Source organism: Anser brachyrhynchus (genome assembly GCF_964034855.1).
Source record: "Anser brachyrhynchus genome assembly, contig: SCAFFOLD_719, whole genome shotgun sequence".
In the NCBI taxonomy this organism is placed as follows: domain Eukaryota; kingdom Metazoa; phylum Chordata; class Aves; order Anseriformes; family Anatidae; genus Anser; species Anser brachyrhynchus.
The window spans coordinates 1-14,000 of NW_027663816.1; the positions used below are offsets into that span (position 1 = coordinate 1).

At 65.7% G+C, this 14,000-nt stretch overlaps 1 protein-coding gene across 1 annotated transcript; it reads left to right on the top strand.

Moving 5' to 3' along the window:
• Positions 1–6: 6 nt before the first annotated feature.
• LOC308186787 (cohesin subunit SA-3-like) lies at positions 7–13,946 on the top strand (the record flags this gene model as incomplete). Its single annotated transcript, XM_080608957.1, has 20 exons — positions 7–241; positions 945–1,005; positions 1,104–1,206; positions 1,277–1,375; positions 1,623–1,719; positions 1,799–1,875; positions 3,662–3,866; positions 3,948–4,099; positions 4,173–4,246; positions 5,036–5,159; positions 5,657–5,755; positions 5,857–5,936; positions 6,551–6,658; positions 7,073–7,175; positions 8,314–8,425; positions 10,249–10,352; positions 10,834–10,923; positions 11,031–11,120; positions 12,032–12,220; positions 13,541–13,946. Coding segments are annotated over exons 2-20 (2,359 nt in total), but the record flags the coding sequence as incomplete, so codon positions are not given.
• Between the last annotated feature and the right edge of the window lie 54 nt (positions 13,947–14,000).

The window sequence follows — 14,000 nt, forward strand, 5'->3', positions numbered from 1 at the left end:
TAGGCACCCGGCTATAGGGGGCCACAGGGACCCCACCATAGGGCCCCATAGGGACCCCAGGCCATAGGGGCCCCCCGATAGGCCCCGCAGGCCCCGCCCACAGCCCCGCAGGCCCCGCCCACCGCCCCCGCAGGCCCCGCCCCCCTCCCCTGGCCCCGCCCCCGCCCCTCTCAGTGTGCCTGCGCGCTGCAGGCCGAGCGCACGTGCAGGGCCGGACGGCAGCGCGGCGGCGCGAGGCGAGGCAGGCGGGGGGGCCAGGAGGGGAGAGCACCCCCCCCTACGTGACCTCGGGGGGCTTGGGACCCCCCTCACGTGACCCCGGGGGGGCTTTGAGGGGCCTGGGCCCCCCCCCCATTGCTCGGGAACCCCCCCCCAAATGGCCTCGGGGGGGCTTTGAGGGGTCTTGAGACCACCCCCACACGTTGTTTGGGAGTGAGGTGGGGCCTTGGGGCCCCCCCGAAATGATTCCGGGGGGGCTTTGGGGGGCTTTGCCCCCCCTCCCCCATGTGACCCCCGGGGGTGGTTGAGAGCCTTGGGACCCCCGCCTAAATGGCCCCGGGGGGGCTGAGAGGGGCCTTGGGACCCCCCCATGTGACTTGAGGGGCTTTGGGAACCCCCCCCATTTAAGCCAGGGAGGTGTGTGGGGTCTTGGGACCCCCCCAGTGTGACCCTGGGGGGCTTTGGGACCCCCCCCATGTGACAGTTGGGGGCCTTGGGACCCCCCCATGTAACCCCAGGGGGCCTTTGGGGTCTTGGGACCCCCACAGTGTGACCCTGGGGGGCCTTGGGACCCCCCCCCCATGTAACCCTAGGGAGTGTCTGGGGGCTCGGCCCCCCCCCCCCCCGACTCCTGGGGGGTATTCGCCGCCCCCCCCCACGTCCCCATTCTGCGGGATCTGGGGGGGGGCCCTCCTCACGCCTCCCCCGGCCTGTGTCCCTCCCAGGCCCCGCTGTCACCATGTCCTCGTGGCGCCCAGCTCGTCCCCAGGACAGCCCCCCCAGCACGTGAGTTTTGTTTTTTTTGGGGGGGGGGGGGGAGAGGATTTGGGGGGGGGAGGTGACAACAGCCGCCCCCCCCCCCGCTGTCCCCACTGTCCCTACAGGATCCTCAGCAGAATTGACAATGACGACGACGACTCCGGGAGTGACTTCGAGACCACCCTGCGGCCCAAGCGGGGGGCGCAGGGGGGGCCCAGACCCTGCCCCGTATGTGTCCCCTGTTCCCCCCCCCCCCCAAAGCCGTGTCCCCCTTGTCACCCCGTTGTCACCTCCACAGGTCCCCAAACATTCCCGGAGGGAGCCCAGCGAGGATGGGAGCAGCCCGGAGCAGAACGTCCTCTTCCAGGCCGTCAGGAATGGCGGGGTGGCCATCGAGGTGACACGGGGATGCGGGGGGGACACGGGGGGACATGGGGGGACACGGGGATATGTGGGGGGACACGGAGACACACGGGGAGAAAGGGGACACGGGGACACGGGACAAAGAGGCACGGGACCAAAGCCAGCTCCCGAAGGGACACGGGGACACGTCCACCTTGGGAAGGGGACATGGGGGGGCCATTTGCCCTGATGTGGGGCCACCGCGTGCCACCATGCGTCACCACGCGTCACCGCGCCTCCAGGTGGTGGTGGACGAGTGGCTGGAGGGCTACAAGCGGGACCGGGAGCCGGCCTTCCTGGAGCTCGTCAACTTCATCATCCGCTCCTGCGGCTGCCGAGGTGCGGCCGCCCCGCACCCCGTCCCCCTGCCACCACCCTGGGGGATGTCCCTGTCACCCAGCACGTCCCCTCCCGGCAGGCACGGTGACGCTGGCCATGCTGCGGGAGCTGCAGAACACCGAGATCATCCGGCGGCTGACCGAGAGCTTCGATGAGGTAACGGGGGATGTGGTGGTGGTGCGGGGACGCCGCCATTTTGTCACCTCTGTGAGGCGGCCATCTTGTCACCGGTGTGACGCCGCCATCTTGTCCCCTTGCATCCCCGCCACTTTGTCCCTTTGCGTCCCCACCATTTTGTCACCTTTGTGACCCCAGCATTTTGTCCCTTTTGTTCTCAATACTTTATTTTTTTGCATTGCCTCCATTTTGTCACTTCTGTGAGGCAGCCGTCTTGTCACCTGTGTGACGCTGCCATTTTGTCCCCTTGCGTCCCTGCCATTTTGTTACCTATGTGATCCCAACATTTTGTTATTTTTGTGACCCCACATTTTGTCCCTGTGTCCCCAACATTTTTTTCCATCGCCGCCATTTTGTCACCTCTGTGAGGCGGCCATCTTGTCACCTGTGTGACGCCGCCATCTTGTCCCCTTGCGTCCCCGCCACTTTGTCCCTTTGCGTCCCCACCATTTTGTCACCTTTGTGACCCCAGCATTTTGTCCCTTTTGTTCTCGATACTTTATTTTTTTGCATTGCCTCCATTTTGTCACTTCTGTGAGGCGGCCATCTTGTCACCTGTGTGACGCCGCCATCTTGTCCCCTTGCGTCCCCGCCACTTTGTCACGTGTGTGATCCTGCCACTTTGTCATCTGTGTGACCCAACGTTTTGTCCCTTTGTGTTCCCTCATTTTGTCATTTTGCATCCCCCCCCCATTTTGTCCCTTTATGTCCCCCCATTTTGTCCCTTTCTGCCCCCTCATTTTGTCCCTTTGTGTCCCCTCATTTTGTCCTTTTGCATCCCCCCATTTTGTCCCCATTTTGTCCCTTTATGTCCATTCCATGTTGTCCCTTTCTGCCCCCCCATTTTGTCCCTTTCTGCCCCCCCATTTTGTCCCTTTGTGTCCCCTCATTTTGTCCTTTTGCATCCCCCCATTTTGTCCCCTTGTGTCCCCATTTTGTCCCTTTATGTCCATTCCATGTTGTCCCTTTCTGCCCCCGTTTAGTCCCTTTCTGCCCCCCCGTTTTGTCCCTTTGTGTCCCCATTTTGTCCGTTCCAATCTCCCATTTTGTTCCTTTTTGGCCCCGTTTTGTTCCTTTGTGTCCCCATTTTGTCCCTTCCAACCCCCCCATTTTGTCCCTTCCAATCCCCCCATTTTGTCCCCTTGTGTTCCCTCATTTTGTCCTTTTGCATCCCCCCTGTTTTGTCCCCTTGTGTCCCCATTTTGTCCCTTTACGTCCTTTCCATGTTGTCCCTTTCTGCTCCCGTTTTGTCCCTTTCTGCCCCCCATTTTGTCCCTTTGTGTCCCCATTTTGTCCCTTCACATTCTCTCCATTTTGTCCCCTTGTGTCCCCATTTTGTCTTTGTGTCCCCATTTTGTCCCTTCCAGTCCCCCCATTTTGTCCCTTTCCATTCGCCTATGTTGTCTCTTTGTGTCCCCTCATTTTGTCCCTTTGTGTGCCCATTTTGTCCCTTTACATTCCCTCCATGTTATCCCTTTCCATCCCCAATTTAACCCCTTTCCAACCCCCGTTTTGTCCCTTCGTGTCTCCATTTTGTCCCTTTGTGTCCCCATTTTGTCCCTTTCCATCCCCCCATTTTGTCCCCTTGTGTCCCCATTTTGTCCCTTTATGTTCCCTCCATGTTGTCCCTTTATGTTCCCTCTACGTTGTCCCTCTGCATCCCCATTTTGACCCTTTATGTCCCCCTCGTTTTGTCCCTTTGCGTCCCCACCACGTTGTCCCTTTGTGTCTCCATTCTGTCCCCTTGTGTCCCCCCCCCCCGCAGGACTCCGCCGACTACCCGCTCTCCCTCTCCGGGGGGCCGTGGCGCCGTTTCCGAGGGTCATTCGGGGCGGCGGTGGTGGCGGTGGCCCTGCGGTGCCGCCACTCCGTCCTCTACGACGGCTTCCTCCTCGGCGGCCTCACCGCGCTGCTCACCAGCCTCGCCGACTCCCAGGTGCGCGCCTTCCGCCACACGGCCACCTTGGCAGGTAGGTGACGCCCCCCCCCAAAAAAATTGTCACCTGCCGGGCGTCCCCACCACCGTACTGCCACCGTCCCGCTGTCCCCAGCCATGAAGCTGATGACGGCGCTGGTGGAGGTGGCGCTGTGGCTGAGCCAACGCCGCGACAGCACCCGGAGGCTCTACGAGGCCGAGAGGGCCAAGCCCCCCCGCCGGAGAGCCCCCGGCAAGCTGGAGTCGCTGCAGGAGACGCTGCGGGAGGTGGGTGACATTCGGGGACGCAGCGGGGACGTGGGCGCGGGGCGCCCCGGTGACACCCGTGGGTGCCGGCCAGCTCCAGGACCAGCAGGAGGAGATCGAGGCCATGATGAACGCCATCTTCAAGGGCGTCTTCGTGCACCGATACAGGTGGGGGCGTGCTGGGGGGCACTGGGTGGTGCTGGGGTGCACTGGGTGCCACTGGATGGCACTGGGTGGTGCTGGGTTGGTGTGGGGTGGCACTGGGTGGCACTGGATGGAACTGGGAGCAGCATGGTTAGGGACTGGAGCCACTGGGGAGAGCCCAGTTGGGGACTGGGACCAGTTTGGAGTTGGGATAGGAACCAGGAAGGGTTCTTGTTGGAGAATGTCACCAGGAGGGGTTGGGGACTGGGACCAGTTTGGAACTGGGACGGAACCAAGTTGGGTTCTTCTTGGAGAATGTCACCAATGGGGGTTGGGGACTGGGACCAGTTTGGAACTGGGACGGAACCAAGTTGGGTTCTTCGTGAAGAACATCACCAGGAGGGGTTGGGGACTGGGACCAGTTTGGAACTGGGACGGAACCAAGTTGGGTTCTTCTTGGAGAATGTCACCAATGGGGGTTGGGGACTGGGACCAGTTTGGAACTGGGACGGAACCAAGTTGGGTTCTTCGTGAAGAACATCACCAGGAGGGGTTGGGGACTGGGACCAGTTTGGAACTGGGACGGAACCAAGTTGGGTTCTCCTTGGAGAACGTCACCAGGAGGGGTTGGGGACTGGGACCAGGATGTTGTCACCGGGACGGGGGGTCCCTGTGGTGGCCTTGGGGACCCCGAGCGTGGCGGGGCCGGAGCCATGGGGGCCGGCGGTGTCCCCGTGGCGATGTCCCCATGGCGGTGTCCCCGTGGCGGTGTCCCCGTGGCGATGTCCCCACAGCGGTGTCCCCCCCCCCCAGGGACGTGGTGCCCGACATCCGCGCGCTGTGCATGGAGGAGCTGGGGACGTGGATGTGCAGCTTCCCGGCCTCCTTCCTCACCGACGGGCACCTCAAGTACCTCGGCTGGACCCTGCACGACAAGGTGGGGACACCTCGGGGACATGGGGACACAGGGACACCTTGGGGGACACCTCGGGGACGTGGGGTTGCCTTGGGGACACCCAGGGAGGGACACTTCGGGCCAGGAGGGGACACTTGGGGACACTTGGGGTCAGGACAGGAGACACTTGGGGACCACTGGGGCCAGGAGGGGACGGCTGGGGACCTTTGGGAGCAGGATGGGGGACACTTGGGGACATTTGGGGCCAGGAGAGGGGACAGCTGGGGACCTTTGGGGCTGGGAGGGGACACTTGGGGACCCGTGGGGACACTTGGGGTCAGGAGAGGAGCCACCTGGGGACCACTGGGGCCAGGAGGGGACGGCTGGGGACCTTTGGGGCCAGGATAGGGGACACTTGGGGACACTTGGGGCTGGGAGAGGGGACCCTTGGGGACCTTTGGGGCCGGGAGGGGACCCTTGGGGACACTTGGGGCTGGGAGGGGACACTTGGGGACCCTTGGGGACACTCGGCCCCGCAGCAGGGGGAGGTGCGGCTGCGCTGCGTGCGGGCGCTGCAGGGGCTCTACGCCCGCCAGGACACGGCCGCGCACATGGAGCTCTTCACCAGCCGCTTCAAGGTGACGCTGTCCCCTCCCCGTGTCCTCAACCCCGTCACCCCCCTGCCGAGGTCCCCAGCGGGTGACAACGGGTCCCCGTGTCCTCCCCCCCCCCCCCCCAGGCCCGCTTGGTGGCCATGGTACTGGACAAGGAGCCCGAGGTGGCCGTGGAGGTGGTGAAGCTGCTGACGGTGATGCTGGAGTGAGTTTGGGGACGTTGGGGACACGGGGGGGGGACACTGGGGACAAGGGGGACATTGGGGACGTTGGGGACAAGGGGGGCATTGGGGACGGGGGGACAGAGGGGGTATGGGGACACTGGGGACAAGGGGGGCATTGGGGACGGGGGGACATTGGGGACATTGGGGACAAGGGGGGCATTGGGGACAAGGGGGACAAGGGGGACACTGAGGATGTTGGGGACAAGGGGGACATTGGGGACAGGGGGGACATTGGGGACAGGGGGACATTGGGGACAAGGGGGACAAAGGGACAGGGGGACACGGGATGGGCTTGGAGGGGACAAAGGGACGAGGGGACACAAAATGGGGGAGATGAGGCCAGGGAGGGATGGGGGGGGACACTGGGGACGTTGGGGACACTGGGGACAAGGGGGACTTTGGGGACAAGGGGGACATCGGGGACATTGGGGACATGGGATGGGGTTGGAGGGAACGAAGGGCCGAGGGGACACAAAAACGGGTGAGACGAGGCCGGGAAGGACACGGACACGGGGACAAGGGGCGGGGAGGGGGGGACACACGGCTCGGGGACAGGTGACAGCGGCCAGCGGTGTCCCCGTGTCACCGCCCGCAGCACGGTGGCTGAGGCGCTGACGGAGGCCGACTGCCACCGCGTCTACCCGGCCGTCTTCTGCACCCGCCGCGCCCTCGCCTCCGCCGCCGGCCTCTTCCTCTACCGCAGGTGAGGCCGGGCCACCTCCCGTGTCCCCTGTCCCCTCCCGGTGTCACCCCCCGGGTCTTTTTCCCCTCCCGGTGCCACCCCCGGGCTTTGTCCCCCCGGGTATCGTCCCCAGTCGGTGCCGCCACCGGGCTGCCGGAGCTTGGTGGCAGCTGGGGACGTCCCCGTGGGGACGGTGGCACCCGGCCCTGCCTTGTCCCCGTCCTGTGTCCCTCTCTGTCCCCAGACCTGTCCCTGTCCCCACGGGACCTCTCTGTCCCCATCCCGTGTCCCTTTGTGTCCCCGGCCCCGTCCCTGTCCCCACAGGACCCCGGTGTCCCACCCCCGTGTCCCTTTGTGTCCCCCTGTCCCCACCCCATGTCCCCATCCCCCCCGATGTCCCCCTCCCCATTGTCACCCCCGTGTCCTTGTCCCCAGCCTGCTGTCCCCGCGGAACGAGGGTGACACCGAGCCGTCCCCCGGCACCGGGGACAACCGGACCTTCTTCCGCCTGCTGCTGGCCTTCTTCATCGGGAGCGAGGTGACACCGGGGGACACCCAGGGGACACCCAGGGGACACCCTGGGGACACCCCGGGGACACCAGGGGACACCAGGGGACACCCCGGGGACAGTCAGGGGCACCCAGGGGACACCCAGGGACACCCAGGGCACCCTAGGTGACTTCAGGGACACCCGGGGACATCGAGGAGATACCCAGGGGACACCTGGGGACACCCCAGGGACACCTGAGGACAGTCAGGGGACACCCAGGGGACACCCCGGAGACATTCAGGGACACCCAGGGGACACCCAGGGGACACCCCGGGGACACCCCGGGGACACCAGGGGACATCCAGGGGACACCTGGGAACACACAGGGGACAGCCAGGGGCACCCAGGGGACAGCTGGGGACAGCCAGGCGCACCCAGGGGACAGCCCAGGGACACTCAGGGGATCCCAGAAGACACCAGGTGACACCCAAGGGACACCAGGGGACGCCTAGGGGAAACCCATGGGACACCTGGGGATACCCAGGGACCCCGTGTGACACCCAAGGGACCCCAGGTCATCCCGGGGGGCACCCGGGGGACACCTAGGGGACACCCAAGGGACCCCCAGCTGACCCCAGGTGACACCCAAGGGACCCCAGGTGGCCCTGGGTGACCCCAGGGGACACCAAGTGACACCCAAGGGACACCTAGGGGAAACCCACGGGACACCCCAGGGACATCCAGGGAATATCCAGGGGTCACCCAGGGGACACCCTAGGGACCCCAAGTGACACCCAGGGGACCCCAGGGGACATCAAGGGACACCCAGGGAACACCTCGGGGACACCCAAGGGACCCTGGGTGACACCAGGTGACACCCAGGGGACCCCAAGGGAGACCCAGGGACAGCCAGGGGACACCCAAGGGACCTCTGGTGACACCCAAGGGACCCCAGGGGACACCCAGGGAACACCTCGGGGACACCCAAGGGACCCCAGGTCGCCCTACGTGACCCCAGGTGACACCCAGGGGACACCTAGGAGAAACCCAGGGGAAACCCAGGGGACAGACACCCTAGGGACCCCAAGTGACACCCAGGGGACCCCAAGGGACACGCAGGGGACACCCAGGGGACCTCTGGTGACACCCAAGGGACCCCAGGTGACAGCGCTGTCCCTGTCCCCAGCTCCACCAGCATGCCCCGTACCTCGTGGACAGCCTCTGGGACTGCGCCGGGGCCCGGCTGCGGGACTGGGACACGGCCGGGGGGCTGCTGCTGGAGGAGGCCCCCGGGGAGGGTGGGCAACTGGGGGGCACTGGGAGGCACTGGGAGGGTGCCAGGGGGGCACTGGGAGGGACTGGGGGGCGCTGGGAGGGACTGGGATGGGACTGGGAGGGACTGGAAGGGCGCTAGGGGGCACTCAGATGGTGCCACGGGGCACTGGGATGGCACTGGGGGGCACTGGGGAGTACCGGGATGGGACTGGAGGGCACTGGGAATAACTGGGAAGGCACTGGGAGCATGCCAGGGGGCACTGGGAGGGACTGGGGGGGACTGGGATGGGACTGGGGGGCACTGGGAGGGCACTGGGATGGACATGTCTGGGGGGGGCTGCTGCTGGAGGAGGCCCCCGGGGAGGGTGGGCAACTGGGGGGCACTGGGAGGGGACTGGGAGGGGATTGGGAGGGCGCCAGGGGGCACTGGGAGGGACTGGGGGGCACTGGGAGGGACTGGAAGGGCGCTAGAGGGCACTGGGGGACACTGGGAGGGAACTGGGAGGCACTGGGGGGCACTGTGGAGTACTGGGATGGGACTGGGAGGAACTGGGGATAACTGGGAGGGCACTGGGAGGGCAGCAGGGGACACTGGGATGGGACTGGGGGGCACTGGGAGGGCACTGGGATGGACATGGCTGGCGGGGGGCTGCTGCTGGAGGAGGCCCCCGGGGAGGGTGGGCAACTGGGGGGCACTGGGAGGGGACTGGGAGGGCGCCAGGGGGCACTGGGAGGGACTCGGGGGCACTGGGAGGGACTGGGAGGGACTGGAAGGGCGCTAGGGGGCACTGGGAGGGGACTGGGAGGCACTGGGAGGGGACTAGGAGAGCTCCAGGGGGCACTGGGAGGCACTGGGGGGCACTGGGGAGTACTGGAAGGAACTGGGGATAACTGGGAGGGCACCTGGGTTCACTGGGAGGGGACTGGGAGGCACTGGGAGACACTGAGGGGAACTGGGATTGGACTGGGGGGCACTGGGAGGGCACTGGGAGGCACTGGGAACCCCCCCAATCCCCTCCCAGTCCCTCCCAGTCCATCCCAGTTCCCCCCCAGCCCCCCCCAGCCCCCTCCCAGTCCCTCCCAGCCCATCCCACTTCCCCCCCCAACTCCCCCCAGTCCCCCCCCAGCCCCCCCGAGCCCCCTCCCAGTCCATCCCAGTCCATCCCAGTCCATCCCAGTCCCCCCCCAACCCCCTCCCAGCCCCCCCAGCCCCCTTCCAGTCCATCCCAGTCCATCCCAGTCCATCCCAGTCCCCTCCCAACCCCCTCCCAACACCCCCAGGCCCCTTCCAGTCCATCCCAGTCCATCCCAGTCCCCTCCCAACCCCCTCCCAACACCCCCAGCCCCCTCCCAGTCCATCCCAGTCCATCCCAGTCCCCTCCAAACCCCCTTCCAACACCCCCAGCCCCCTCCCAGTCCCCCCCAGCTCCCTCAGCCCCCTCCCAGTCCCTCCAGTCCATCCCAGTCCCCCCCCAACCCCCTCCCAGTCCGCTCCCAGCCTCCCCCCAGCCCCCCCAGCTCCCTCCCAGTCCATCCCAGTCCCCTCCCAACCCCCTCCCAACACCCCCAGCCCCCTCCCAGTCCCTCCCAGTCCATCCCAGTCCCCTCCCAACCCCCTCCCAACACCCCCAGCCCCCTCCCAGTCCCTCCCAGTCCCTCCCAGTTCCCCCCCCAACCCCCTCCCATTCCCCCCCCAACCCCCTCCCAGCCCCCCCAGCCCCCTCCCAGTCCCCCCCAGCTCCCTCAGCCCCCTCCCAGTCCCTCCCAGTTCCCCCCCCAACCCCCTCCCAGCCCCCCCAGCCCCCTCCCAGTCCCTCCCAGTCCATCCCAGTTCCCCCCCCCCCAGCGCTCAACGACCAGCAGGAGAAGGCCCTGGTGGAGATCCTGGCGGCCAGCGCCAAGCGGGCGGCCGGGGGGGGGCCTCCGGTGGGACGGGGACCCACCCGCAAGGTACCGGGGGGTGACGTTGTCACCTGGGGGGGGGCACTGTCACCTGGGGGGGGGTCATTGTCACCTGGGGGGGGGTCATTGTCACCTGGGGGGGGGGTTATTGTCACTGGGGGGGGGGGTCATTGTCACTTGGGGGGGCCATTGTCACTGGGGAAGGGGGTCATTGTCACCGGGGGGGGTCATTGTCACCTGGGGGGGGGTCATTGTCACTTGGGGGGGGTCATTGTCACCCGGGGGGGGTTATTGTCACCTTGGGGGGGGTCACTGTCACCGGGGGGGGGGTCACAGGGGGGGGGGGTGTCTCAGTGTCACCCTGGGGGGGGGAAGTATTGTCATCTTGGGGGTGTCGTTGTCACCTGGGGGGGGGGTCACTGTCCCCTGGGGGGGGTCACTGTCACCTGGGGGGGTGTCAGCGTCCCCCGGGGGGTGTCATTGTCCCCCGGGGGGGTGGGGGGTGACTGTCACCTGTGCCCCCCCCCAGCTGTCCCCCCGGCAGAAGCGGGCGGTGGCGGAGCAGCGCTCCCGGCTCTGCCTCTGCCTGGCCCCGATCCTGCCCCGGCTGCTGGCCAAGGTGAGGGGACCCCGGGGGGGACCTTGGGGACATTTTTTTGGGGGGGGGGGTGAGGGTGACACCCGGGTGACCCCCCCCACCCCGTGTGTCCCCCCCGCCCCCAACAGTTTTCGGCGGACGAGGAGAAGGTGACGCCGCTGCTGGAGGTGCTGGGCTGCTTCGAGCTCAGCATCTACTGCACGGCGCGGCTGGAGAGGGTGAGGGCAGGGGCGGCCTTATAGGGGCCTTATAGGGTCACGCGGTCCTTATAGGGTCACGCAGTCCTTCTAGGGTCACCCGGTCCTTATAGGGTCACCCAGCCCCAATCCTATAGGGTCACCCTGTCCGCATTCCTATAGGGTCACCTGGTCCTTATAGGGTCACCCGGCCCCAATCCTATAGGGTCACGCAGTCCTTATAGGGTCACGCGGTCCTTATAGGGTCACCTGGCCCCAATCCTGTAGGGTCACCCAGCCCAAATCCTGTAGGGTCACCCTGTCCCCAATCCTATAAGGTCATGCGGTCCTTATAGGGTCACACGGTCCCAACCCTATAGGGTCACACGGTCCCAACCCTATAGGGTCACACGGTCCTGATAGGGTCACACAGTTCTTATAGGGTCCCCCGGTCCTTATAGGGTCACCCAGCCCCAATCCTATAGGGTCACCATGTCCCCAGTCCCTATAGGGTCACCTGGCCCCAATCCTTCTAGGGTCACCCATTCCCCATAGGGTCCCCGTGTCCCCTCACCATTTGGGGTCCCCGTGTCCCCAGTCCTTCTAGGGTCACCCATTCCCCATAGGGTCACCGTGTCCCCTTGCCCTTTGGGGTCCCCGTGTCCCCTCACCATTTGGGGTCCCCGTGTCCCCAATCCTTATAGGGTCATCCATTCCTTATAGGGTCCCCGTGTCGCCTCACCCTTCGGGGTCCCCGTGTCCCCTCACCCTTTGGGGTCCCCGTGTCCCCAATCCTTCTAGGGTCACCCATTCCCCATAGGGTCCCCGTGTTCCCTCACCATTTGGGGTCCCCGTGTCCCTAATCCTTCTAGGGTCACCCATTCCCCATAGGGTCCCCGTGTCCCCTCACCATTTGGGGTCCCCGTGTCCCCAACCCCATATCCCCCCCCCAGCCCCTGGAGCAGGCGCTGGCGCAGCTGCAGGAGCTGGTGCTGAAGCACACGGGGCCGGGGGTCCTGGAGGCGGCCGCCCGCGTCCTGGGGACCTTCTGCGACCCCCGGCTGCCGCTGCGGGGCCGCGGGGAGCTGGCGTGGAGCCTCCTCGGGGACCTGCTGGGGGAGCGCTGCCACCGCCTGCTGCAGGTACGGGGGGATTGGGGGGATTAGGGGGGATTGTAGGGGATTTGGGGGGGATTTGGGGGGGATTAGGGGGGATTGTAGGGGGTTTGGGGGGGATTTGGGGGGATTAGGGGGGATTTGGGGGGATTAGGGGGATTTGGGGGGATTAGGGGGGATTGTAGGGGGTTTGGGGGGGATTTGGGGGGGATTAGGGGGGATTGTAGGGGATTTGGGGGGGATTTGGGGGGGATTTGGGGGGGATTAGGGGGGATTGTAGGGGGTTTGGGGGGGATTTGGAGGGGATTAGGGGGGGATTGTAGGGGGTTTGGGGGGGATTTGGGGGGAATTAGGGGGGATTATAGGGGATTTGGGGGGATTTGGGGGGGATTAGGGGGGACTATAGGGGGTTTTGGGGATTTGGGGGGGATTAGGGGGGACTATAGGGGGATTATAGGGGATTTGGGGGGGATTAGGGGGGATTATAGGGGGTTTGGAGGGGAATTGGTGGGGATTGGGGGGGGATTTGGGAGGGATTAGGGGGATTATAGGGGGTTTGGGGGGGATTCGGGGGCATTAGGGGAGATTATAGGGGGTTTGGGGGGATTTGGGGGGGATTATAGGGGATTTGGGAGGGATTATGGGGGATTTGTAGGGGGTTTGGGTGGGGATTGGGGGGATTTGTAGGGGGTTTGGGGGGATTAGGGGGGACTATAGGGGATTTGGGGGGATTAGGGGGATTATAGGGGGTTTGGGGGGGATTAGGGGGGACTGTAGGGGGTTAGGGGGGATTTGTAGGGGGTTAGGGGGGATTTGGGGGGGGATTATAGGGGATTTGGGGGGGATTAGGGGGGATTTGTAGGGGGTTTGGGGTGGATTAGCGGGGATTATAGGGGGTTTGGGGGATTTGGGGGGGATTAGGGGGGATTTGTAGGGGGTTTGGGGGGATTTGGGGGGATTATAGGGGGTTTGGGGGGATTAGGGGGGATTATAGGAGGTTTGGGGGGGATTTGGGGGTGTTTGGGGGGGATTATAGGGAGTTTGGGGGGGATTTGTGGGGATTTGTAGGGGATTTGGGGGGGATTTGGGAGGCAGTTGGGGGTTTGGGGGGGATTTGAGGTGGGTTTGGGGTTATGGGGTGGGGATGGGGGCATGGGGGAGCTGCTGGGGGAGCGCTGCCACCGCCTGCTGCGGGTCCGGGGGGGTTGTAGGCGATTTGGGGGGGTTACAGGGGGTTTGGGGGGGATTAGGGGTGGGTTTGGGGTAAGGGGGTGGGGGGGTAACGGGGTGTCCCCAGCCCCGCGGGATGTCCCCGGCTGTCCCCAACCCCGCTGTCCCCCCCCGCAGGCGCAGTCCCTGGACGAGGAGGAGCTGTACAGCGCCGCCGCCACCCTAAAGCGCCTCGCCGTCCTCTTCAAGTGTGCCCCGCGTCCCCAGCGTGTCCCCGACGTGTCCCCTCCTGTCCCCGATGTGTCCCCTCCTGTCCCCGATGTGTCCCCCCCTGTCCCCAGGTGTCCCCTGCTGGCCCCAGACGTCCCCCGCTGGCCCCGTGTCCCTGTTCCCTTTCCCCCTGTCCCCGTGTCCCCACCTCCTTGTCCCCATGTCCCTGTCCCTTTCCCCGTGTCCCTGATCTGTCCCCGATGTCCCCGTCCCCATGTCCTTGTCCCCTTCCCAATGTCCCTGTTCCCCTTCCCGATGTCCCCAGGTCCCCGTCTCCACCTCCCTGTCCCCTTCCCTGTGTCTCCACCTCCCTGTCCCCTTCCCAATGTCCCCACCTCCCTGTCCCCATGTCCCCGTGTCCCATGTC